Raw genomic sequence first — 27,749 nt, 5'->3', positions numbered from 1 at the left:
ACTTGTTGTCCTAACATCTAGGAGGATCTCGGTGCACTTTATAGAACAGCTTGGATGTAGTAAGAAATAAGTCATAAAGATAATCTGCTCAAACCTGCAGATAAAAGCCAGTGAGTAGTGTAACTGCAGACTACAAGAGGAGACACCATCAAAATGCTGCTGTTTGGAGGTGGAGGGAACCAAATGTTATTTTTAACGCTTCCTCAAAGTGGCTGTTTGATGGTCACCATCTTTTCAATGAGCCCAGCCTAAAACATAACCCAAAAGTTAACGTTAAGGCAGCGAGGTAGCATATGTGCACATGGGAGGTCATCAGTCTTGGTTGGTTTTGACAGCACAGGGAGATCTCAGGAGGCTTCACTTGCATGTGCCTGGTGTGGAGGCATCTCTCGGGGAACTGATTTGACAAAGGGTGGGTGTAGAGCATGTTCCAAAACCAGACTGAAATTGTTTGGGTTTGCTTTTAGAAAACCAGCTTTAGAAGTCACGACAACTGCCGAAATTGTAGGCCCAGCTCTTTAAAAAGCCACAAAACAGAGCACATCTCATTCTCTAGATACGTTCTCCCGTATTTGTTTCAAGGGCATAAAGCTTCAAAACCATCCCAATAAAAAGCTGTGCAAAGACTGTAGTAGTGACAAGCTGCTTGCCATTCTAACAAAGTGCCTTCTTGAAGCAGATACTAATGGATGCATGCCCTGCTGCAGACAGGCTGCGCAGTACACCGGGTTACTCTCAAGACTGTCCACACCATTTATTCCTGGCTCTAAATGTTGTACAGACTTCACACAATACTGTTGTTCCGTGCTTAATGCCAGCTCTTCCCATGTCATTATACTTGGTGGAAAACTGCCTTCAGGAGACACGCAGGAAGAACTGAGAGCATGAGTAATATACATTTACTATAAATAACTGTATTTTTGGTAAAAGCTTGCTGATTGAGAGAGAATAATTGATGACACAGGCTTAATAAGTAGAAAGTTAATTTTTGAGCTAGGTTTTGTTATCCAGGGTGACTGTACAATCCAGATGAGTGACCTACCTGTCAGTGAGCAAGGTTAGTTCTGCTTTTTGTTACCAAGTGCCCTAAAGCCTCTGCAGCTTCCTCAGGAGGCAGTCTAGTCCTGTAAGTTGTCAATAATGCAGTTTTTTACTTTTATCCATCTATTTTTTATTTGTTAGATAAAATTTTCAACCCTTCTGATGTACCAAAGCCATTAATGATCTGGTATATTAATGAGAGTTGGAGAGCAGGTCTTCTTTCTGTCTATGGCATTTTATTTGCAGTATTTCTGGATATCTTTTGATGTCAGAAAGTATTCTCTAAAGCAATCCCTTGTCACCTTAATTTCTAGTGTATATAACTGTGAAGGACAGTTTGCAGCCTCTTGCAAAGTTGTTCGTAGAGGGGATGGATGTTCCTCAGTTTCATTTTGCAAGTCGCTTCCCACTGGAATCCTGCAGCCGTGTCCCTTCCTCTGCTTCCTGCTCTTGTTCCTGTTCTCTGTGAAACCCAGTGGTTTATTACATGGGTGAGGAAGACTTCTGCTGAAGGAGCAAGATAATTTCCTGTTTGAAATGAAACTTTGTGCAGCGCTATGGGTACAGGGGGTTTGACTTTATTTATGTCTGTAACATTCATTTTCTCACCCTGGCTGACCTTTTGGAGTACCACAGAGCGTGAAGGAACCATAAAACCCTGATGTTTAGGGCAGTGTAAAGCTCGTATTTCCTAACAGGAGTGTTTTTCTAGTGATCACACCCCTCATTTTCTGTAGGGGACACCTCGACGTTTATCAGTCTATCTACAGAAAGGAACTTTCAGATAGAAGCACAGATTTTTATTTTTATGGACCTTGGTGTCACAAGCCATATTGAGAGGATTCAGATGTGCAGGGTGATAAAACTGCAGAGCTGTGCAGGGGAACAGGGTGGCAAGGTGCACGTAAGAGTTGCCCCGGAGGGTTTATTTGGGCATACTTATTTATCATTTACGCCCCTCATTGGTGATTTCATCTGTTTACCTGCCTTAATTTCCTGTCTTCATGCCAGCTGCTCCATGTCTACATTATAGTTTATCTACAGCCTTCCTGGTATTTGGTTATTCAACAGAATTAATTGGAAGTACTGTAACCAATTAGTCCAGACTGTGCAATATTGACTGGGAGGGAGAAGGAGTTGAAAAGCTGATGGGGACATTTTTAAATTTGTAGCTAATAGATTTAGTAAATATTGATGCCCTTTGAAAACCCTTTAGTGGAGGGAGATGCCCATCATTTATTCTCCCTGCTCTGTAATGATGTTCTTTGTCAAAGCTCAAAGACCAGTAACTTTGGCTGAGAGTGAACTATATTTAGATACTGCAGAAGTCCTGCGACTCTCTCCAGAGGGATGTGCTTCCTTCCTTTTCCCTTTTTCCCCCACCCTGTGTCATGTGTGTCCCACACACACACAAACTTTACACCTCTGGTTGAATTTTCCAGATTCTTTTGAGATCCTGCAGCTTGAGTTGGGTGTAACAGCCATGTTAGATGTTCTTCTAATGATCTCCACACCCCTGCGTCAGTTTTAACATCCTAAAGGCATTTTAAAAAGCAACTACAAATTAGTCACTGCACCAGTTTCAGCCAAATAAGCAAACAACTGATCCAAGGGGCAGGGGGGGGGGGGGGAAGAAGGGCAGGTGACAACCTGAACAGAAAGCAAGTAACCTCAGATTAGATGTCCTGGGAGCGGGAGCTCAATATTTAAGAGCCAGTGGGGCAAGAACTGAAATAGGACCAAACCTGCAGAGAGAGCAGGTTTGTTGCCCTGCCTCCAGCCAGTGCCATGCTCTGTAAGGAGTTGAGTTGCTTCGTCCCTTGGAAGAGTAAATTGGGCTCCACGTAAACCACTCTCAGAGTTTGTACCGTGTTCCCAGCTAGTACCCATTTTCTTTTTCTCTTGGTCTCCAAACGCACCCAGTTTCCTTGTAATCCGTGCTGTTTTGTAGTGTCATTTCATTCTTCTCATTTGCAGTTGCCCTGAATTTCTGTGTTGGCTTCCTGAGTGGATTATCCGATCTCCGCGTAGGTTATATTTATTTTGTACAGACACAACAAGCATTTCTCCTTTGTGTTTTGAAGGCCTGGCTGAAAGCCACCTCGCACTCAATTGAAAGATTTGTTGACTTTAAGCCAGGTCTTGCTGAGCAAGATGCATAGGTGTATACATGCATATATGTATGACTGGTAAATAAACACTAAAAGCAGCATTATCTAATTTCTCAGATTGCAGCATATGGATGCCTTTCTGGTGGGCTGTAGAAAGCTGCTCAGGATTTGCACCTTTCTCTTTTTTTTTTTTTTTTTACCTGTTTTTATCCCATTTTGAGTAATTTTTAATATTTGTGTGTGTGTGTTTTCTGAATCCTGCTCTTCTATATTGCATATCAGGAGCTGGAGTTGCCACAGCAAAATTTCCTGGTAATAGCTGGGAAGGAAGGGCTCTGTTAAGCATCTTGTTGCAGGATGAGGCCTGCCATCTGGAGCAAATCTGAGAAAAGCGTGGACCTCTGATGAAAGCACAGGATTTTTCTCTGCCAAATCTGGGTTATACTCCCAGCGCCAGTGCAGACTCACTGCATGATGTTGGCTGTGTTTGCGGAATCTGATTTTTTTTTTTTTTTTCCCAACATAAATGCCAGTCAGTGTGTCTGCTTCTGCCTTCCCTTAGCATGCCTGAATGGCCACAATTTGGGTCTGAACTCTTCAGGCTTCCATCTCTCCCACTGTTACTTGGGGATAAAATTTAAGAAACCTACTCAACTTTTTTTTTTTTTTTTCCAGTGTCCAATTTATTAAGAGGGGTGCTTTATCACAGAATCACAGAATGGTTGAGGGTGGAAGGAAGCTCTGGATGTCATCTGGTACAACTCCCTTGCTCAAGCAGGGCCACCTAGAGCTGGCTGCCCAGGGCTGAGGCCAGACAGCTATTAGACATCTCCAGGGATGGAGATATTTATGGAATCATGGGAAAATCCTTCATGCTAAGTTGAGGAAATTTTGGCCTGATGCAGTAATAATGTTTATTAAAATATACCATATAAGATTAAGATTTTATTATGAAACACAACCTCAGGCTTCATTCAAATCCACAAACAGTAACCATGTTTTGAAGTCCTCATTCTGAAGACCAAGGTGCTCCAGGAGGCAGGACAGCAGCGCTTGGTCAGACGGACAGGCTGGACACTGCTGTTGCCTTGGGTGCCTCGGGTACAGGGTGCTCCTTAAACCCGAGCTCCAGCCGTAGGCTGCAAGCAATGTTTTCTAGGAGCCTGGGGCAAGACGGGAGTCAATAGTGGAGAGGTGCCAGCACGCGCTGACTGGTGTCACAGTTGTGTTTCCAGGAGCCTCCGTGACTGCAGCCACCTGGGAGGTGTACTGGAGAGATTGGGGAGTTCGTTCCAATATTGGCTGTTCTAACCATTGCTGGCAGAAGATTGCTTTTAAGAAAGAATTATTTTGGAAAGGTAGAAGGTTTTTCTGATGCCTCTGATGTTAATGTCTTTCTCAGGCGTCTTCTCAGCATGACATCTATTTCTTTGTCTCTCTTTGCGTGTGTGCCATGAAGGTTAAATTCATTACTGAGCCCTGGCGTTATATATATATTGGAGCCAGTGTGCATCTGGAGCATGCTGTTCGGTGCTCGCTGGGTGCAAACCGAGCCCCTTCTCCAGCCTGGTTTCCAAACTTCAGCCCACGCAGGCACCCACCTCTGTCTTCAGATGGGTCCCTGATTTTCATCATCCCTCATGCCATGCATAGGATCGCTGGAGGAGGAGGGGAATGGACTCCCTGCATTAGCACGGTCCAATGTACGTGATCCATACAGTGCCCCACCTCATCACCCAGTGTGCCCAAGACCCCCTGTTGGACCGCACAACATAGACACGTACACACATTATGGCAGGGATAATGTGATTCCTCTGATGAAATTGCATCCAAGAATAATGTTCTTTGACCAGTATCGGAGATTTTGCGATGCTTGATTTGCCCCTTCGTTACAAAGTTACCCTGAATAACATTTTCAGGTGGTTTTGTTGCCAGGTAGCTAGAGAAAGAAGAGGTCTCTTCCTGCCAAAAGCCAATACAAAAAAAAAAAAAAAAAAAATGGTCATTTATGTATAAGCAAGGAAACTTGAATAAAATCGCCTAGGTCAGTACTTCTTCCTTGTTCACCCTGATGCATCGAGACAATCCATGTGTAGTATTATTACCTGAGGCTGGTCCTCGTAGCTGAGGGAGGTAAAAAGTGCTGGGCTGGTATATTCAAATTTTACATCTCCTCTTTCATGCCATTTCTAACTGATGCATTTGGTTTTCTTCTTTTCAGATACAATTATTTTAAAGAGCAGTTTATGGTATAAAAAGGAAATAAATACTTAATTTTTTCCCCCAGATGATTTTAGTGATGAATCACACAGCTCCAGAAAGCACTTTGAAAGGCTCTGTGGGCTTCTTTGAATAAAAGTATTGTCTTGATATAAATCAGGAATATTATTTTATAAATATTTGAACAGCTGTAAACTACCACTATTGAGTAAAACATGGTCACTATCTGGAGGATCTTTGGTGTTTCTTACCAACTTCAGTGTATTTTACTCTGTAGCAAACCTATAGAGACAAATTCATCTTAAAAATTATACTAATTAGAGGGAGCATGCCACCTTCAACATCAGTGGCTCCAAGACAGTTACAAGTTGGGTACTTCAGCCTTTTCCAAATGAAACAAAAAACAGCCTTGAAAGCAAGAACTCCCCTTTCGCTTACACCAGTTTTACTAATTGTGGGGAGTTCTCCCCCATTTGGTTGTATATTTTTTTAATTATTGTAACTTGGGAGGAAAAATAATTAAAGACCAAAATGTGACTGTAAGTTAATGAAAATTAGCCGTTCGATTAGGTAGTAGAATTGCTGCTATCATCTTTAATTGATTTCTTCCTGGCCAATTTAATCAATTTAAAAATGCATAAAATAATGCATAGCCTCTTCATAAAGTGTGTTTGCACTTACAGAAGCGTCTCTTAAAACCCAGCCCTTTTCTAGTAAGTTGTGAGTGGTAAGTGAGTTGAGAAGAAGGACTATTAGCAGCTTACCTGAGTCCATCTGTGGCAGTCTTACGAAGAAAAGCAAAATACTTCAAATGAAGTTCACATGTCTCTAGAAATGGGTTTGTAAGAGGGGAAGCGTCAAGGGAAATGTTGACAGATATTTAATTATAACGGCAGTAGTGGCTGTTGCTGTGTTAATAGCATCTGGCAGCAGAGTCACTGCCATCTGTTAATGTCCTGAAATTCTGAACACGGTGCATCCTTTATGGAGGAATTAACAATAATTAACAAATCTATCAAATGAAATCACCTTGATTGGATGACAGCTTTACATTGATAATGATTAATTCAAAAATAACGGGGAGTAAAATGTCCACTATTCACCTCTTTACTATAGACTAGCTAATGCCGCTACCCAAATTACAGAATCCTTGAGGGTTTGCTTTTAAGCTTGTGGTGTGAGGCATCTTTTGCTGCATTTACTTTAAATAATCCCTCTTAAACAAAGCTAGATTAAAAACAAACTTTTGCATATTAATTTCTATTTGCAACAGATTAGGACTCTAAAAGTAGTTGTGGTTCTGTTGATGCATAGTAACTTATTTAATGTTAAATAAGGGAGGAAATGAGGGTTAAATAAGGGAGATAATGAGGTTAGGCTGCAAGAAGTGACCTTTCAACCAAAGTCAAGTCAACCTGGAAGATCGATCTGACTGCGTTAAAGCATTTGGGGTTTTTTTGTGAGCTCGATATTAGAATGCAAACTATTAATTTCTGATGAGTCTGTTTTTCTTCTAAGTGATGGGGAAAAATATTCTATCTGTGTTTGGAAGAGTTACTGGCTTTGATAAAAACCAATACTAAAAAATATTTTGGTCAGTGTAATGAAATATCACTGCCGTAAGTAATAGCTATAAACAAAGCAACGAACCAATTTGAGACCTGGTTGGGTTTTATTTTTCTCTTAACTCCTCTTTTTCTGTTCGTTCCTGCTGAGCAACAGATGGAGAAGGTAACATAGTCTTTGCTTAAATAGAAGAATTGTAAGAGGTAACTGAGTTGTGTTAATTGTGAGAAGCAATAGGAGGGAAAGAACAAACTTTGGGATCTTGAAGTCAAGTAAACTGGAATTTTATTTCCCGCTTCCTATGTGAGTCACTTAATATTCCAACTATCACTCTGGGACCCACAGGGAGAAGGCAGTGCGTATTTTTCTTGTGTCTTCTATTTGTTCCTAAGTGACAGAAGTTTCTTTGGGCTGGGATTTATGCTGATTCCAGCTACTGATAGAGCTGCACTGACGCCAAACCACAGGCAGAGGTGTGGAAAGCTGGGGTTGCACTGCCGTGATTTATCACAGCTGCCAGTGCAGGAGCTGTAAATCAGGGCTGCCCTTCCCTTTTGAGGCAATGGATTCACAGCGGGTTTTTTGGTGGGGAAAGGTCTGTTCCTCCAGGGTGACAGAATGCAGAGATAGAAGCAGTGGGTGGGCAGAACATGCCTACCACTGGACCATCCAGATGTGCCATCCCAGATGCGTAGTGCAGACCATACCCAGTTTCTGACTCTGCGTTGTGGCAAGTGAACTGGTGGAGCAGATTTGAGGGTAAAGGTTCACCTGGTGCATGAGGTTGGGGTTTAGCTGATTTCTGGTTTTGGTGTCCACCCCATGAGAACTATCCTTCTCTTTTTATTTTATTTGACAGTTGAATGTGTTTGCTTGACACTCACGTGAGTTATACATAACTCATACATGAGTTGTATGGCTACGTACATGCGTGTTCACCGCACAACATGCATGTCATCCCGTTAACGTGGTTAAAATTAGAAGATGCTTTGAAAGCAAGTGGTTTCGTCTTCTGTTCTGCTGGCAGGCACTGGCTGTTAGGATGTAACAAATGTACAGACACGTTTGTTAAGGCTTGGAAGAAAGGCTTGTTTCTCTCACTGTTATTTTCATGCAAGACACCGTTTTCTGTTTAGGGGGATTAGAAGATATGCATTAAACAGTGTTAAATATGCTGAGGCAGTTGATGTTTACAACTCTTGTAGAATTATTCATTAAAATATTAACTGTTAGACAGCCTCTTTTTTTCTTTTTTTTTTTCAATTCAGTGATTTAGTAGCCCTCTTAAAAACCATGTTGTGTGATTCAGACATTCAACGGCTAAATAATACAAAACAAAACCACCAAAATTACCCACAAAAGTACTAATTCTTGGGTTTCCATTTCTTAAATTGTCATGGGTATGACAAGCCTAAGAAATTGAGAGGGATTTGTGGAGCGGGTGAGCTGTAGGATTTGACGCAGCTCTCTCCCATCTGCACCAGCAGCTTTCCCGACTGTGTGGTGCTGGGAAGGTCTGGAAGGGGCCGTATCCTTCTCCAGGTTTTTGCAGACGGTAGATGCATGTGTGCATTAAGCTTTGGTTTAACGGAAGCTTTTGGCATGAGGACAAGACATTACCTTGGAACTTCTGGCTCTGAACTAAACTCTTTTCCCTCCCAATACCTTTTTAAAGATATTTTTAGTGGCTCGGGTCCTCTGCAGAGGACATAGTTGTGTTCTTGTCTACGAACATATTCTGGTTTGCTTCCTTGGGCCCCTTGTGTCCAATTTTCTGGCTGAGCAGGTCAAGCCTGCCGGTGCTGCTCTCCTCACTGGCACGTTTAATGTATGCTTTTTCCTGCATACGGTTTTCACCAAAGTTTCTCGCCTCTGTTCTGAGCAAATGTACAGCTCTGGGGTGACTCTGGGGCTCTACCTTTTCAGTGCTTTACCTTGCTCTGTTAAAGGTGCCTGGTGGTGTTATTATTGATGGGACTCTTACGAAAAGCCAAGCCACAGCTGCACACCTTGTCTTCCATGGACCGCTGGAGAGTTATTAGCCAGCGTGGCATTTGTTCACTGTATGTCCTGGCCAGATTTTGCCCAGTGGCCCAGAGGAAATCCCCCAAGCCACCGAACCCATGACATTTAAAAATTGCCCACCTGGGGTCATTGCATTGACTGTGTTGCCTCTATAATTTCATTTCTGATGAGCTTTTCTCATTCGGTCGTACAGGTAGAAGAGCCTGAACCCAGCAGTGTGACACCATGATGACAAATGCCTGTTGTATTTTGTGTGCTTAATAAATACTGATGGTATCTCTGTTGTGTGGTTTTTGTGTGTTTCAGGAAAAAAGTGCCAGTTCAAACGTAAGACTTAAATCTAATAAAGAGATCCCAGGATTAGTACATCAACCCAGAGCAAAGTAAGTGTAATTTCATTATTTTTTTTTTAATCATAATACAAATAAACACAGGATTAAGCAGTATCTGTGAGATTCCCAATTACTGCTCAGCGAAAACCAATTGGTGGTTCCAGCAGCCCTAAAACCATGCCCAATTTAAATAAAATAGGCAAGGTCACCAGTATCCTGAGACCAGCACCACAGCCGGACAGCACTTGTGCTGGCATCCCTTCAGCATCCTGTCCTTTGCACGGCTAAGATGCAGGACTTAAAAAATGTGTGAGATGCATTTTGCTGTGCCATATAGGAGTACCATACTGTGTTATTTCTCAGCTTTCTATACAACTTACACATAAACAAAATTATATATGCATTAGTGTTCCTAAATACTATCGGTTAAGTTCCCAGGGAAGTTTTTGCTGGCTCTTGGCTTAGGTTAGCAGCTATACTGCCTGGAATTAGGAATGGTAACCTTCTTCCAATTAAAAGGGTAAAGCTGTGTCTTAAAACGAGGGTTGTGATGCAGCTGAGAGTTTCTCCATCCTTTGCTCGCAGATCTGTGCCTATCAGTCAGTGTTACATGTGCCGTGAAACATTTAACCCCTGTGGCAGAGCTACTTACTGATATTAGTAACTCATTTCTTATCTAAATCACTGTTACATTTTAATCGCTAATTGGATTGAAGATAACAGATTACATGGAGCTGTCTATCGGGTTGGTATCGAAGAAGTGATAAAGCTTTGCTTTGGATTTTGAACAATAGTAGAAATGCTGTTCTTTATGCCGTGCCTTCAGGGCACTTATTAACTTAAAGTTGCTGCATACCAAGTACATTGTACACGGTTTTGAGTCTGGAAACTTTAGTAATTTCCTAATCAACTGACAGTATAATTCAGCCTCCTTTCAAAAGGAAAACCTGCGTGCTTCAGATGTAATTGCAAAGAAATTCACAGTAGGGAGGTGGAAGTAAAAATCACCCTTCAGCAAAGCTGTACTTCGGTACTGTGGCTTGGTTGTTCCCAGCAGGGTCAGAGATGTATTTAAGATGCTCTAACAGGAGACTAATCAACCTGGCCTAAAAAAGGGCTGGTTCTGTTGAGAGGTCATCTCTTCTGGTGCATCCAAGGCAAAAGAACTGCATGGGGTCAGGGGGTCCATTGTCTCATCAAACTCTGATTTTTAAAAGTCCTGGCAGAAATCAGAACTGACCTTCATTCACCAAAAAGCCTAAAGACGTTGCACTGGCAGAGGGTAAATGTTTCTATCACAGTCCTGCAAAAATAAGGAAACTTCTCAGAGAGTTACAGAATGTAACATTAGGTTGTTGGGTAAAAGCTCCACTGTTTGCCCAAGCCTCTGCTGTTTACCCTACCTACCGCTGGATTTCTGTTTGTAAAGTGTCTACGTGTGTTTGAGTTGCTCCAAGTCAGCAAATATCTGTTATCATGTGCATTTGGGTTTTTTAAGGTTTATCATCTAAACCCCATGCCAGTTCTGACTGCAAGGAGGGGTGACATTGGGTAGAAAAAGGGCTACTCAGCTGAAAGAGCAGAAATGAATAGATAAATCATTAGATCCATCTTTTAGGACCATTCTTGTAGAACAGTTGTTATTTCAAAGCAAAACATGGACTATGTACCAAATTAGAAGTTCATTCACAATGGAGGGAGTTTTAGTATGTGGGCTGTAGAAGTCAGATTGTGAGGGCTCCTCCCGTTTGTAGGAAGGGTTAGGTTTTTTTGCCTAGAACCCTGGACTCTAAAACCAGCGTATGTAGGGAGCCAGCGGTAGCTTTATGGGGGTCTGTGACAGAGGCCAAGGGGTTGGTCCTTCCTCTTTACACTGCATCCCGGTGCCTGCCATAGCTTCATGGGGCTTCATGCCTGCACGCTGCCCTGACCTCTCAGGCACCTACTGCATTTTCTCATCCTCAAAACTCACTCCGCTGACATCTGTGACCAGCAAGTACACTGAGACATGTTCATAACTCATGGAGTAATGGCAACCTGAAGCATAAAATGAAAGAAGTAGTATTTCATACCATATTTAACCTTTTAAATCACAGGTTCACAGAATGGTTTGGGTTGGAAGGGACTTTTGAAAATCATTTAGCTCCAACCCCCGGCCCTGGGCAGGGACATCTGTCACTAGACCAGGTTGCTCCAAGCCCCGTCCAACCTGGCCTTGAGCACTTCCAGGGATGGGGCATCCACAGCTGCTCTGGGCAACCTGCTCCAGTGCCTCACCACCCTCACAGTAAAGAATTTCTTCCTTGTATCCAGTCTAAACCAGCACTCTTTCAATTTAACACTGTTGTCCCTTGACCTGGCACTACAGGGGTTGCTAAAAAACCCTGCATGTTTCTTATAAGCCCCCTTAATGTATCGGAAGGCCAGAGCAAGGTCTCCCGGAGCCCTCCCTCCCCCAGGCTGAGCCACCCCAGCTCTCCCAGCCTGTCCCCACAGCAGAGGGGCTCCAGCCCTCCCACCGTCCCCGCGGCTGCCTCTGGGCCCGCTCCAGCAGCTCCATGGCTGGCGGGTACTGGGGACCCAGGGCTCCAGGGGGGTCTCACCAGAGCGGAGCAGAGGGGGGGCACCCCCTCCCCGGGCTGCTGGCCACGCTGCTGGGATGCACCCAGGGCACGGCTGGTTTGCTGGGCTGTGGGCGCACAGTGCTGGCTCATGTCGTTTGTCACCCAGCAGTGTCCCCTTCTCCACAGAGCTGCTCTCAGTCCATTCGTCACTCAGTTGGTACAGATACTGGAGATAAAGATCCCATCTTTTGGCAAAATATGTTTCAGTGGCCTGCCATGAAACAGCTGAAACTGCGTTCTCATGCTTTCTGAGGCGCTGCTTACAAGGAAAATTAAATCCACATTTCTTTTGGGGGAAGGTTGCTTTTTGTGGAGGGATACCCAAGAACTCTGCTTAGATTTGGTGGTTTTCTGACTTGTTCAGTCATTAATTCTGTCCATTCCCTGCCCTGCCACAGATTGTAAAGTTTTACTCGGCTCCTCAAAACACACCCTGTGTCAGCACTTGTGTGTGTGTACTGCATCTCTGAATCGTAGGGCAATTTTACTGCCCAGCCAAACTTTTCTGAAGATCGTGGCCTGCAAAGGCTTGAGGACCTCCTGTGGGAGTTTTCTTGTATATGGCAGCACAATACTCCCATTTCCCCTCCCCCAACACGCCCCATTTAGTTTCCTTATAAATTATGGTTGGGGTGAGTCACTACAATATCTCATCTTTTTAGAAACTGAATCTATGATATTGCAAAGCAAGAATATCTTTTTAGTGCTCACCTACCCTGAAAGGACTGTACTGCCCTAAAGACCCTCTCTGAGACACCAGAATGTGCAGGTGACAGGGTCGGCTGCCCAAAACAGACATCTTTTCCCCATCTCAGGTGGAGGTGGGAACCTGAGGGACAGACAGACAGACAGGTGGGGACAAACACTCCCACAGCCACTGAAGGGTGAATTGTTCTCTCTCCTGAATTACCAGCTTTAGGTTTTAATGCCACTTCTGAGAACTTTTCTTCTGAACTGAGCCTTCATTTATGTCCAGCATAAGCATATCGTTGTATATGTTCATCCTGACAGAAAGTGAAGTATGAATGCTGAGCTTTGTAGGGAAGTGCAGCGTGTTGTTGGGCACTTAGGAAAGGTATTAACTCATAACAGCTGAAAGGATCGTGCTGAGGAAGAGGGGACTGCAGTGGGAATTCAGCAAGCCAAACCAGCTTTTAGTGTCAGAGAAAATGTCCGAGAGTTGTTTGTCCTTCTAACCATTTGCCATCACTGTTAACGCTAACACCAGTCTCCCATCCTTCCTTTTTTGCATCTTTTTTTTTGTCCCACATTGAGTTCTTCAGCCCCCATGGGCCCAGACACTCCTTCCTCCCCGCTGCAGGTCCAGAGGATGCTCCAGCTTCACCTTCCCAGAGGGAAAGCGTTATTTCAGGAAGGAGGCTCTCACACCCCCTAATGTAAATCAAGCAGACACACCCCAAGCACCGTCTGCCATGCATCCTCATCTTTGTCTCCTCATCCTTTCCTTTCTGTCCAGCCTTCCTGTATTTTTAGCGTGCAGGTCCCCCCTGGGGAAGGACCTGTTGTCTTGTGCCACTATCAGTGTTTTGCAGACAACACGTACGAGTATTTTCCAGCTGCCTTCACTAATGCAAAATCATACCACTAACCCCAAGCCTTTTGATGCTGCAGAATTAATGGAGTAATCTGCTGGATCTGCTCAGGGAGCAGTCAGGACCACCCCCTGGGAGGCAAGGACCAGCCTGGGCTTGTAGCAGTTCCTGGGTGTGGAGTGCAGAGCCCAGCTGAGCCAGGCACGCAGGGCGTCCAGCGCGAGCCTTTAACCTCGTGTTATAGGCATCTCATTTTGTGGTGGTGAGGCTGGCAGTCCAGAAGAACCTGCCTTGGCACAGAGAGGGCTCTGACTGGCCCAAGGAAAGGTAGTGGGCTAGTAAGTTTCTGCAGTCTGTTTGGAAAAGGGAATAGTCTCCTCTGGATGTATGTGGATCCTAGTTACCGTCCCAAGTGTAGCACACATACACGGAACTAAATGCAATAGTTCTTCTATGGGCAAAAAAAAGAAAAAAAAAAAAAAAAGATTTAAAAAATTGCCATTGTAGACAAAAGTGTAAAGTGATTTATTTTTCATCGTGGTAAAGATTTACGACCCAGGGCTGCAGCACCAGTATTTAGAAATGGAAGAAATCCTGTCGGTACTAATACTGTTCCTTTGCCTTTCAGCATGCACATCTCTGAAAGCCAACAAGAATTCTTCAGAATGCTCGATGAAAAAATTGAAAAGGTAAGATGCAATAAAGTAAATGCTCTCTCTAATAAAGTAAATACACTCAGGGAGCAGACACACTGGTTTCCCAGCTCCTTGGGGAGGACAGCCAGCCACTGTGTGTTGCAGCGCTCCACGTTCTCCACTGCTTGGAGGGGCTGTGGTCCAAGATCCCCCTTACCCCGCTCGGTGATTAGATAGTTCACGTGCAAAGATGATCAAAGAGGTAAAGAGGTTGCAGGAGGTACGGGAGAGAATCCTTTGTTTTGTGGGTGCATCAGCAGTCTACAATGAATGGCAAATTAGCTCAAATGGTCAGTGTATACGTGAGCTACTGGATAAAGAAGAGCAAAGTGGGGTTTTATGCCCTTAGTGATTTGATGTTTCATTTGATCTCTGTGGGAGACAACTGGAATCTTAATGCGGGTAGTATCTGGGATACCCAGCTAATTTCTTGCTGAATCTCTTCAAAATAGCTCCCAGCTCCGAGGGATAGTGTATCTGTATGTGTGGATAACCCTGCCTCAAGGCTATGCTGAGTGAAATAACGATGCTGGAGATGTTTTGAAGAAAGTGAATAGTTAGTTCTTTGCATATCTCATTGTCTCGATAGCAGCTTTTGTGTGTTTCCCAAGTCTTTCAAATGAGAATCCCAGATTCTTTGTGAGATAGTAGTGAATGATTGTACCACAATGTAGATGGGAAACTTGAGACTTGAGGAATTAAATGGGCTGTTTGGATCAAGCCTAGATCTCAGCCTTTGGTTATGCCTTGAGCTGATGTTCACTCACCAATATACTCGCTACATTTCATGTTTTGGAGCAGTCTATTTTATTTAATACTTGGTACTAAATATTTGCTTCCGCAATTGCAATAATTTGCAATAATTTGTCATCCCAAGTTTAAACTGGACATTAGGAAGCATTTCTTTACCAAGAGGGTGGCCAGGCACTGGAACAGGCTTCCCAGAGCGGTGGTCGATGCCCCAAGCCTGTCAACGTTTACGAGGCGCTTGGCCAATGCCCTTAAGAACGTGCTTCAGCTGTTGGTCAGCCTTGGAGTGGTCAGGCAGTTGGACGAGGTGGTGGTTGTAGGTCCCTTCCAACTGAAATAGTCTGTTCTGTTCGAGTTGTAGTGTTAGGCTGCAGAGTAGGAGAGAAATTTTTACTTGGATGACTCTGAATTTCTGCCATTTTTGCCAGCACTCCTGATCTTAGGACTTGGAGTGCTACAGCAGGTGAATCTCTTTATTTGTCCAAAGCAAGAAATGTGTTAATCTACTTTAAAAAAATATGAATTATGGAAGCATTATATTAGATAAAGGGGAAGAATAGAAGTGAGGAGGAGTTTGTAGATTCCTGAGAATATTTCTATGCCAGTATTTCACAGGAGTAAGATTTTGCGTAACCTGTATGCATTTAAAAGTAGAATTTCTACATATCCATAATATAGCTACATTTCCTTTGAATAAATGCATCCACCCTATAAATATTTAGATGCTTTTCCTGGACATCATCATGTTCATAATGTTAAACACAAAATCCACAGTGAAATGGATTTTCCAAAGATCTATCTTATCTACAGACCAGACCATCTGATGGCTGTATCTAATTATGAATTGAGGTTAGTTTTTGTTTTCGAGATTTGTTTCAGAACAGTAATACCATTCATTCACCGGCTGCCACATTGAGATGCAGTTGACCGTGTCTCCTCGTGGTTTGGATCATGCTCTCAGATGTTTACAGGTGTTCTCCAGGGCTCTTGTACTACTTTATCTTCTATATCAGGCGATTGCCTGTTTAGAGGAAACACACAGTTTTATCTGTCAAAGAGAGAAAGACGGCGACCATGCATTTCAACCTGCTGGCAGGTGTTAATGTGCAGCTGAACATGGGATTTGCTTTTTCTGGGGACCTCCTGTGTCTGAGGAAATAATCTTCACAAGAGAAGTTTTGGGTTTTTCAATCAATCTTTGCCCACAATACATTGTTTTTATAGGTGTCCACCACAAATGCCAAAAAAGATTGGAAAATATGAGGGGGATTGTTTGGGTCCCTTCTCCAGGGAAACAGACGACAGCAGTTGGACAATTACTTACATCCCTAGAGCAGCTCACCAGTTACAGCTGAAGTAGTCTGCAGAAGTGGGGGGCATTGCCTATGGTTGATGAGATCCCAAAACATGTTGCAGTGTTCACGGGCTAAGTGTTGCCATGAGTTGCGTTTGATTTGTAATGGAGACATGCTGTTCATCACTGACTCTGTGGGCTGTGTCTGCAGAAACTCTACAGTCAGAAGCAAAACGTCCCTCAACTTGTGTTGAAATCCCAAGGGGTGTGAGGTCACCTAATGTGAATGAGTAACAACTTTAACGTGTGCGCTACGAATTAGAGAGGAAAACTAAATGGGTGTTTTGGACTCAGCAAAACAATTAAATAGACAGAAAGGTCAGCTAAAATAAATTTTTTGCAATCAGAGTGTCGAATGGAAAGAACATAGGCAGACGTTTTAGCACCTGAAAATGTGAAGTATTTATGAATCCTGGAGATCAAAAAAAGCCTTAATGAAATGGTCTGGAGAATTTCTCTCTTAAGTCTAGCCCCTGCTGGTACCCAGCCCGCATCTGCATTCCTGGCTGCCCCTGTGAAGCTGAACTTCCTTCTCTAAATGCCACCCAAAGGTAAAAAAACAGAATGTCAACCCCAGAGCATGGGACTGGTCTAGCAGAATTTGGTGTCAAAACACTGTGAGGCATTCAGAGGGAGACATCTGTTTGTGTCTCTGTGCGAGTGTCTGTCCCTGCTTGGAGAGCTAGAGCTGAACTTGCGTGTATGGAGCTGTGTGTGATCCCAGTAATTCAGTCACAGGGTTTGTTGGAAGGAATAACGAAATGACGGCTCGACACTGAATGCTGAGGTAGGACCGACTGAGAATGTAGAAGTCAGCCTCGCACATAGGGTTAGATGCTGGTGCTGCTAGAGTCAGCCCAGTCATTTCAGGGGCACCAGAACTGGAGCAGAAAAAACCCCCTAAAACCTGATGAGAAGCCAGAGATAAAAAGTTACGTGGGAGGTTGGGAGTAGCTGGGTAGAGTTAAGCAGCCAGCAGCACAGGAGCCAGTGGTTATATGTATAGGACAGACTGCGGCGTAGTGTTGCCGTCGAGCGGCAGCATGAGTCCACACGATAGGAACCAGGTGCTTAAAAGGTTGAACAGATCTCAGCGCAGCTGTGGGGTGGTTTTCAGATGATGGGATGCTGGTGCAGTGGCAGAGGGTGAGCACAGCTTCGGCACACCACCAGGGCTGGATGAGCACCACACTGGGAGAGAGGAGGAAAGGGAAGGACCAAGGCACCTGTGAGCAGCATGAGGCCCGAGGGCTGGGGCCCGAGCTGGCTCAGAAATGCTCCTGACATCCGCCAGCAGCTGTGGAGAGTCCTCTCAGGGTTTCACACTCGCTGAAGTTCTTTTGAGCAGGGTCACGGGTTTGCTTTGGGAGACAAAAAGAAATATGCGTGTGAAGAGTTTGGGAAGCAAATGGAGCAGAGGCAGGCAGCGGTAAGGAGGCAGCTCACCTGGTGACCACGGTATCGTCATTTTTTGAAAATTGGGCTTGTGTGAAATCACATAAATGTATTCCAGCGAAGGAAGAGCAACAGGTAATAGTAGCAATGTAAGCTTGAGGAGAGAGACCCCCAGAGTCAATTAGAAAGACACGGGTCAGAAGTACAAGTGATTTGCCTGACCTGAGAGATGAAGGCAGAAATATGACTTTGGAAAACCCAAGAAGGAAGCAGAGAGCAACTGACACATCCCTTCTAAAGCAAATGCAGCAGCCACTGGATAATCTGAGAACTGCTGCATGATACCCAGAAGAAGAGAAATGAGCCCCACTAGCTGCAGCCAGGACGGGGAAAGTCGCTCACTCATCACAGTGTGATAAATCTGGTTTTGAAATACCATCTCAAAATAAGAAGATAGAAATTTGTCCTGGTAAGAGCATCCCTGTCTGTGTGACACCTGGTGTGTTCTGCTGGCTGCAGTCAGAAACTGTAGCAAAATTAGGTCATGCGTATTGGTATTCAGGCAAATAAGTTATCTGGTTCTCTCTAATCAAATAGTGCAAGGGCTAATTTAGTCAGATATTGCATACGGATTCACAAAGAGTCGCTGTGAAACACAGCAGAAGAATTACCATGTCTCTCCTAAAAATTCTCCAGCCTTTGGGTTCTTTTCCTTCCTGCATCTCAAATTTTTTTGGACCCTGATAGTGCAGGACCACATGCAAACTCCACTTCATGCCCCAAGAAGAAATTTCATTAATTGAACAGGATGGCTCAGAGCAGGGAGTTAATCCTGAGCGCAGTTTTTGCAGGCTCAAGACTAGACTTGAGGGGGCCTTCTTGCATGAAAATATCAAATAGAAGCAAAATTAAAAGCTATGACATAAAAAGTGTTGAATGTGGACAATTTACCCCATTTAGTGTTTGCTAGCAAAAACATTTGATGATGGCTGTCATGGAAAATCTGAGAAATGACTGCTTTCTCTGAACCCTACGTATGGAGCAGTAAAAAACCATCAGAAATTATCTCCTTTAAGTATATGTTATTACTGTAGGCTGTGGCACAGTGTGCAGGCAGCTGTCTCACTGTAGGAGAAAACACCAAGGCTGAGGTATAACTGAACAGTTGACAAGCAATTTCTAGGATTATGTCTGGGGATTGTACCCCCAGAAGAGAAGCATCTCTGGCTTTGTGGTTTAAGAAAACCCCATCAAAACAATCCAGGTAAGCTGTACCAGAGGGTATCATCACCACTGCCATCATCACAAGCTTTTTCCTACGTGGCTACAGTGGCTTATAAAAAATAATCACAATGCAAACATGCTTATGGAAAAAATGAGATTAAAAATTGTCATAGCAATGTCTGGCTATGAACTCTCATGCGGCTGGTGGATACCCTGAGCCCGGGGCATTGTGTTTCTGCTGTGGCAGGGGATGTCGCTTTGGGTCGAGAGGTAACTTGGTCTTGAACACCGGGGCAGGTGTCAGGGTGGATTTGCAGGAGTTTCTCTGTTGATCCACACACCTGGCCACTGGGAGCTGGGTTGGAGGTTACCAGTTTGTTGCTGGAGGCCACGGGAGAGATGCCCGGCGGCAACTCGCTCCATCCCCTTGTTAGTAAAACTGGGCATGAAATGCAGGGGAAGGCACAATGCAGCTCCTTGTATCGTATCTAAAGAGTGCCGTTAGAAATAAGGGGGGTTGCTAACTGAAACGTATGCAAGGGCAGAATTATTAGGCTAAAACTCATTAGCAAAGTAGATTGCTCTTAATGACTCTATTGATTTTTCTCTAACAAAATAAGAAACGGACAAAAATTAGCACAGTATACAATTATTTAGTGCCGCCTCTCGGCATTTTCTTCCCATCCTTTCTGCAAGCGCTGTAAACAAAACCAGATTGATGAAAAGGGTTCCCACCGCGGAGCCAGGCTAACATTTCCCAGCGCCGGCCATCTCCTCTGAAAGGGGCCACTGTGTCCCGCAAGCTCTTTCAGCCATCGCAGAAGAAAGGGCTGCTTGGTGCAGCTCATTTCCCTCTCCCGGGCCGGCAGGCCTCCTCTTCCTCCTCTCCTGGCCAGGGCCGCCCTGGGAGGATGCTGGTGCCAAGCGGCGGGGCCGTGGCAGAAGAAGCATCTCCTTAGCTGCCTGCTCTCCTTGGCAAGGCCGCCAGCCGCACAAAAGCCTATTGAACCGGGAAGGCTTCTGCATTCGGGCGGCATGGGGTTTTGTTTATTGGCCTGTCACCCGCAACAATGGGGAAAAGGGCTTTTCCTGTGATTTTTTTTTTTTTTCTTCCTTTTTTTTGTTTTCCTCTAAAAGGATATCATCAGCCCTGGTGCATTCTCTGGTAGGGGCATCGGGATGGTGGTGCTTTCTGGACACAGCAAGGGGAGAGAGCAGGGGAGTGAGCCCTTCTGGTCTGGGTGCAAGCAGCAGGACAGGAGCGTAAGGCTGGGTTTTTAATTACCGTAAATTCATACACTTATGTTAAGGCATTTCTGTGGACATCTACAAAAGCTGAAAGATGGACTTTGAAACTGTGAGGGAGAAAGGCGGGATTTACCTGGGCTTGGACATGCTTGTTCCCATTCTCATCTTCCTTAGTGGAGTTCTTTACATTCTCAGCCATTAAAACTTATTTGATAGCCTGTGCCGTTAAGGGCTGTTAAAGGACGGCCCGTACATTCCTGTTGCTAGCTGCTTGCTCAGTGCCTGTGGCTCCTCTGGAGATGGGAGCCTGCTCCCCTGGGCAGCAGGGCACAGGGTTTGGCTGGCAGTCCTGCCCCCTCATTTTCCAGCCACGATGCTGCTCTATCTGGGGGGTTTGTCACCTGCTCCAGGGCTTAAATGCTGTTTCCCTTGTGCTTAAAGACTAGTATGTGCTTAACCCTGCTGTACTGGGCCAGGATGCTTCAGACCTTGCCGGGCTGAGCCCCCCACGCTTTGTGTTCATGCTGGGATTGAACGCCAGGCGCGTGTTGGTGTGGATCTTTGCAGCGTAGCTGGGGCAGTGGGTGTCGGATGCCTGGCGTGGGTGCAGGAGTCCATGCGAAACAGGGTGTTTGCTGTCACGGGTGATTCCCACCCCTGACAAAATAGACTAAACCTGCCAGAGGCAGGGGGGGGTCCCACAGGCTGTATCGCATTCCACCGCTGGGAGGGGGGACATGTCCATTCCTTCTCCCAAGGAAAGCAAAGCAGCGTCCTCTTTAACTCGCCATAAAACCCAAGTGAAACCAAACCCCCAATGCTGCGTGCAAGCTGCCACCCCGCCGCGCCCTCGCTCTGACGTTATTCTTGGCGTGTAACAAACGCGTCCCTTCCCCTGCGTTGCAGCGGCCCTGTGGTGGAGCGGGGAAGTGGATGTGAAGGCTTCAGTGGTCGCGGGAGCCTTTTTTGGTTCCCCCCCGCCACCCCGGTCCCTCGCCGCATCCTCCCCCTTCCTGCCAGCTGGCACGCTGGCGGGGGCGGCCGCTGCTGAAGCGCACCCAGCTCTGCAGCGCTCCCCTCAGAGCCCACAGTGGCGGGGCTCCTCCAGCCGTTACCGGCTTGGGCAGCGGCTTGGCTGGGCAGGCCGGGGTAGCGGGGCTGTGCCAGGCCGGGCGGGCGGAGGGATGTGCGCCAGGCTGCAGCAAGGCGTAGGTGGGCTCTGTGGCCTTGCAGGCAGTCCCACCCTCCCCCCCGCTGCTGCCGCGCTGCTGCCGCCCACACGGGGTGGTGGGAAGCTTGGGATGGCAGCAGGTCGCTGCCCACCGGCGACGGAGGGCCATGGCCTCAAAGGCCACCCCCGAGACACCAATGTGTCTCCATCGCCACCGGCGTGAAGATGGAAATAAATTGTCCAGCGGCAGCAGCCCGCGGAGAGCGGCAGTATTTCCATGCCATGGAAAGGACTTTTTCAGCACGTTGCTTTTTAAGCGGTTTCTTGGTATCTTTTTGAGGAGCGATGCACTTGGTTGCCACAGAGCAAACCCAGAAGCTGAACGGCAGGAATAATGGGCGGGAAGAAAGGCAAGATGGCTTGCTTCCACATTTGGGTCCATTCGAGCCTTTAATAGCACCGATGGCCGCTGGTGCAGAGTGTGGTGGGCAGTGATGGGCCGTGGGGCTCTGCCTTGGTCAGGGGGCTGGGGGACCGGGAGAACCGGGGTGAATGAGACTCGTGGAAATGCTCTGAGCCTCAGTCATCGTTCACTACTGGTGACTCTCGCAGCTCTGAAGCATGTCGGACAAAGCTTTCATCACCAGCAGTTCCGTTTCGTGGGTTTGTCCAGATGTATTGTGGTCCCTGGCATGGAGAAAACTGATGGATTTGGGCTTTGCTGTGAAGTATTTCAGCATTCCTTCTTTCTGAGTAGAATCTTTTACTCTAAAAAATGTATTTTTTTTCTTTCTTTCTGGGTCAGGGATTGCTGAATTGAAATTAGGGCTGATAAGACTCTTGGTTTGTTTATTTTTTCAACATACTAAGAAAGCCTTTTTCCTAATAGTATTGGGCCACAGAGAGCTGTTAAAGCAGCACACATTCCTGGGTGTGGACCCTCCAGCAAAGTGAGCTCTGCGATCCCGGCATCGTCAGTGGGATTTTAATTGCAGAGACATTTTGGAGCCTTTGTTCCCAATGTGTACCCTAGCTGTGCATCCCAAAGAAACTGATCGCTCCATCAAGAAACATCTCTCCCTTTTCTTTTTTTACTTTTTTCTCTGGCCCCACACCCCACCCCACCCTTTCCAGGCAGGACAGTGACCAATTTTGATTTGTGGGGCAACTGGGTGCCCCTCCTTGACTGAGTAGAGCTTCACCCATTTTACCATGCTGAGTTCAGCTCTTCTGCTTACAGGGCGTTGTCAAGGTTTTACACTTTATTGCAGGTCTGAGACGCTTGTGTTTCTCCTTCACCAGCCCTTTGCACAGCTGCTGGGATTTTCCATGCAAGTGCTTGGGTGATGCACCTGGCACACGGGAACAATGGGAGATAGCCTGGACATTTAGGTTTTTGGTGCTGCATTTGAGATGCTTGTTTTATGCAGGATATCGTGGGTAGCTTGTGTGTTGAAAAGCTCAGCTCCAGCTGTTCCTGTGTGGAGAAACAAGGATAGTGGGTCCTGTCAGGTCCTCTTCTCGCTGCTTTGCAAGAAACAGCAAGTGAGGGACGGGACATCCCTTCTCCAGACCTTCCCGAGGGCAACACCTAGATCGATGCGGCTGCAAGCCTTGTGTTCGGGATGGGACGGAAGGCATGACATGCCTGCTCTGTGAGAAGTCCATGTTGTGCAAGTGCAGTTTCGATACAAACAGCATCTTTTGCTCTTGCGTATACTCTTGGTGAGGTTATCAGATGAGGTTCTTGTTCACAGCAGCTGCTTTGCATTGCTCGTAGGATTACGTGCTTCGTTGCTTTTTGCCTTGGAGATTTATGTTTTCACAGCAGATCTATAGGGTTTTGTCCATCAAGGTTTATCTTTACATAAAATAGTTTTGTAAATCAGTGCATTGGACTCCCCCTGGAATTGAGTATAGGGGATGAGATTTATGAGATTGATAGTGACAGAAAGGGATGAGTCTCCTATCCTGGTTTCGTGCAAACCTTCCGGAAATCGTTGGAGGAGCTGTGCAAATTCTGTTCCCTATTTTTAAGGTTTCTACCCAGCTCTGAACTTAAGGCTTCTAAGTTTAGAGAACTGATACGTATTATTAGTAAGTGCTCCCTTGCCTGATGGTATTCCTGTCTTCAAGTAGTCATTTACAAACTATCTGGCTTTTCTCCTTACAGGGTCGTGATTATTGTTCAGAAGAGGAAGATGTCACATAGTGCCAATTCTGCCACTCGCACCAGGAATACTACTGTGTAAATAGATTACAACCCAGTCGAGACCTTTTGGAAGTCTTCTAGAGCGAACAGCACTACATAACAGAAGAAGATCATTTCCACATTATATGCTCCATTCAGTTACAGTGTTTCTTAATGAACAGATGAGGAATATTGCTAAGAACTTGTAAGGAACTGTTTTTGTTGCTGCTAGTTAAAACTTGTTGCAACTTCTCACTTTTTTCTGTGTCCAGATATGCAGCAAATCCTTAAAGTTAATCCAAAAGACGTTGTTGATTTTATTGAGGCTTCTGGCCTGTTTTCTATCAGATGAGGTAGTGTTATACAAAGCTTCCATAAGTGAACATTCAAGCATCTAAGAAACACCCTTAAGCTGTCTGTCCGTCCGCATTCGGGCCGGAGTGCTTATTAACGCTGGTGATTTCAAGCTTTGGAGATGGGATGTTTTTGCCGTGGCAGGCCTTGTTTCTCTGCTGAGAAGAAGCTGAGAAATTATTATCCATTAAAAGCATGTTATCACTGAAATACTGGAAGTGATGCAGGAGCAGGAATTTGTATTTTAAGAGGAAAAAGAGTTTCATTTAATAGGTATCTTAATCAAGGACTAAGCTTGCAGTATTGGCTTTGCTGAGCACGAATGGGAGTGTGATCACAATCATTTTGAATCTCTTTTTTTCTAAGAAAATAAACATTTTACTGTTTTTATGTATTCTTGTCTTTTACCATTCCTACAACACAATGCTTAAGAGTCTGGGGACAAGGAAGGCAAAACCAGCCCTCTGCATTGATGAGTCTGTGGATCTAATCTCTTAAAGCAGCTCTGTGCCAACTGGCGGTATCTGTTGCGTGTCCTGTAGAGTTTATTTTTCCGTATTCTATGGAGAGGATATTACCTTCTCAAAAGCAGATGTAATATTTTTAACAAATGCTGTCATGAGTAAAAAAAAAAAAACTACAAAAAAAAACCCCTTAAGAAAAGAATACACCTTTTGTATTTATTATTTCAAAGGAGATTGTTACCTGTGCTGATATTTCTTCCTGCTTTGACACCATATGAGGGCCAGGTTTGCATGGCATCCTATGGAGAAACTTTGTCAGGACAATAGGTTTCTGTACTGTGTCGATTTCATTGCTCTGATGTGTGTTGTGTCTGTGGAAGAGGCCATGAGGTTGCATTAGTAGCACCTTGCGCTGACGTGGCCAACACTTGGGTGGGCACTCAGCCCAAAGCCCTTTCACCTTGGCTGTTTTTCACTGGATCTTCTGAAAATCAGATCCCTTTAAAGGATCTGTCATAAAGTCCATCAAAAATCACCTGTGACTTCTGAAAGGCTCTAAAATATTAGGGAATGTCTTGACTAAAGAGATTTCCTCCAGTGTGTGCTCCAAGTGGGGCTGGACAGTCAGTCCATGTCAGAAGATCTTGTTCCCTCTTGCTGCTGTGCCATACCTAGAATATGTCAAAAAAAAAAAGCCCAGCTTTTTCACTCTTCCTTCCCTGCACTGGATTTTCCTTTGGATTTCAGGCAGTGGGGTAGGGAGAGAGGCTCCACCAGGGAGAAGGGCCCAGGAGTTACTCTTATCCATGCAGGACTGGATGTGAGCACCTCCGGCAAGAGCAGCTTCCCAAGCAGCGTTTGTGAGGCTGCAGTAGCAGGCTGTCTTCTTAAGGCAGAAGCTGTTCCTGCACACTGCAGACTGCTCAGGCCCCTCATCTTCTGCCAGCCTCAGCTTGAGTCAAGTGGTTGCTGGATTGCAGGACTGGGACAACTCAGGCGCTACCTCGCTTCAGTAGCTTTCCATGTAAAAGGATCCTCTCCGGCATGTTTCACTATGTGCATCTTTATCCTGTTGGTGGTCAAAAATTGCCAGCCAATTCTGATTTTCCTCAATCCTCGCTGCATCTTGGCAGCTGCTTTGGCCACACAGCTCTTCCTGAGCATCCCAACCTCCCTGAAGATGAGGTTTTGCCACCTTCCTCCCATCACATCATCCTTCTTAGGGCTGCTGGCATCTCGGAGTGCTACGGAGCCATTTGATCTGTTAGGAATTCTTCACGGTGATAACTCTGCCTCCTTGCATATGATTTTTTTCCATAATTTATGTCAGCGCTTGAGCAGGTAGCCATGCCAAGGAGAGTCAAGAGCCTGCACCTTTCAATTATTTAAACACTTTAATTAATAAAGAGTCCTGGGGCTTGATCCCACAAATCCTTCTCTCAGAAGTGCTTCATAAAGCTTTAGCAGGTGGTACAAGAGTGATGGAATTGGGTCTGTCCTTTGGAAACATTTCCTAGGTTCATTTTCTAGACGCTGAACGTCTCGTGTATAGATTTCCCCATACAACGCCTGTGTTACAGACACATCGTGGTCTTTCAGTACACCAGCCTCCTTGTACTTGGAGTCTCTTTCAGTCACTAGGTTTTGGTTTGGTTTTTTTTCTTTTTTCCTTGCCAATGGTGATGGCACCAAAGGTAAGGGCTTCGGTGGAAGCTTTGTGAGAGAGAAAAAGCAATTCCCACCTTGCCTGTGTGCTTAATGTGACCAGCAGCAAATGCTTTAGTCTTCTGTATAAATTATAACCACACTGATGGACCTTCAGGTGACGGTGTCTGTGAATGCATGGGTGGGTTGTCCTGCTGCTGGCTGTAGAGGCATGAGGATGGGCAGGAGGTTTGGAGGGCAGCAGCAGTTGTCTGTGGAGTTGACGTGCTCCAGGACCGCCGCAGGCTGCTGGTGGGACTGGGGTGAGGGTGACAGACTTCAGTTTGCTCTACCCTTCTGCAAGAAACCTGAACAGAATTGAGGTTTTGGGGCAGGGGGCGGGGGTTGCCTGTTCATACCAAGTCAGCAAATCCTTGGCATGTTTTGCTACTGGGACCATGTACCAGGTGAACCAACAACCCAGGAATTTCTTGATGGTTTTCAGCTGACTGAGCTTCTTGGTCAGGCAGGAGACTTGCTTCTCTTTGCGATATGGAAAAGCAAAGATGCTCACTGTTTACCTGGGAAAAGGAGCCGTGCTTATGGAAACAAAACTTAGCAGAAGGCAAGACTTTCCAATCTTGAATATCTGAAGTCTATGAAATATAAGATGGTTTCTACACACTTCAGGCTTGGGTTGACATCCTTTCCACCCCTCAGCCACGAAGAGCTGTCTGCTTTGCTTGTTGAAGCAGTATAACCACTTCCTCAAGCCTTAAGCAGCAACTTGCTGCAAAATCATGTCCAGAGCAAGTGCAGGGACCTGACGGCAGCGGTGCAGCAGGTGGGAAAGGAACGGGACCAGCTGACCCTCCTCGTAAGCAGTTGCACGTGCCGCGAGCAGACCCATGAGGTCACTTGGATGGACGTTGCTCTTGAACCTGCTTTGTTTCTCTCACCTTTATGAAATCCTAGCAAACTTTGCTAGAAGTCTAAATATATATAGGCAGCAGCTGATGATCTATAATAACATAAGCAGATTACGGTAGCTTAAGATGCAGCTCTCCTTGAAGCCATACCTCCGTGTTACTTTCCTCCACTCAAATACATTCAGCAGGATGGAAAAGAGGAAGAGAAGGAAAAGTGCTTATATCCGATACGCTGTGCTTAGTTGTAAATGGATTTTTCCAGGTTTCTTTTAAAAGAAATACCAAGAAAATGCTTTGGGGCCAAACTTCTCTTCAGGAGGCTGACGCACTATTTAATAAGCTCCAAGCCATATTCTGGGATCTTGGAGAAAATTGTGGAGAAGAGGTTTTACAATCAGCCTTTTCCCCTTGGGATGTTTTTCCCTTTCGTCTAAAACCCTTTGAGCTGTGCCTTCAGAGCCTGCCCCAAGCAGGAGAGGAGCCGGGGAGCTGGAAGAGTTTCCCATCAGGCTGGTGGCCATTCCCAGATCCAGCCAGTGCCCACCAAAGCCTCCCAGATACAAACCCAAGGGACCCGCATCCCCAGGGACCCGTATCCGTCCAAGGGCTGGGATGCTCCATCCCAGGCGGGCACGGAGCCGGTGCAGCAGAGCTGTGCTGTGCCGCTGTCATCGTGGGCAGTCACCTAAGGAGCGGGGCTTGCTGGGGGCTGCCGCGACCAAACGTTGGAGCACTGGGGGCAGTTTGGGAGCGGTTTGATACAGTGCTCCTAGGGCACGGTCCACCTGAAGCAGGACTCCGGGGGGTGGGGGGCGGGCGGGGAAGAAAAAAAAGTGTTTTAAGTGTTTGTTGGCTACC

General features: G+C 45.6%; 1 protein-coding gene across 3 annotated transcripts in view; it reads left to right on the top strand.

Moving 5' to 3' along the window:
* Positions 1-24,248, top strand: part of C12H1orf21 (chromosome 12 C1orf21 homolog) — a 125,106-nt gene extending 100,858 nt beyond the window's left edge. For all 3 annotated transcript variants that reach the window (XM_055725107.1, XM_005443321.3, XM_055725108.1), the window contains exons 4-6: positions 9,270-9,346; positions 14,101-14,161; positions 23,483-24,248. In XM_055725107.1, coding sequence (XP_055581082.1) covers positions 9,270-9,346; positions 14,101-14,161; positions 23,483-23,521 — 177 coding nt within the window. In that variant the 3' untranslated portion in view covers positions 23,522-24,248. The remainder of the gene's footprint in view (positions 1-9,269; positions 9,347-14,100; positions 14,162-23,482) is intronic.
* Positions 24,249-27,749: the final 3,501 nt, after the last annotated feature.

Source organism: Falco cherrug, chromosome 12, assembly GCF_023634085.1.
Source record: "Falco cherrug isolate bFalChe1 chromosome 12, bFalChe1.pri, whole genome shotgun sequence".
Lineage (NCBI taxonomy): Eukaryota > Metazoa > Chordata > Aves > Falconiformes > Falconidae > Falco > Falco cherrug.
Note: the sequence above shows the minus strand (reverse complement) of the source record. Positions and strands in the feature narration are given on the sequence as shown.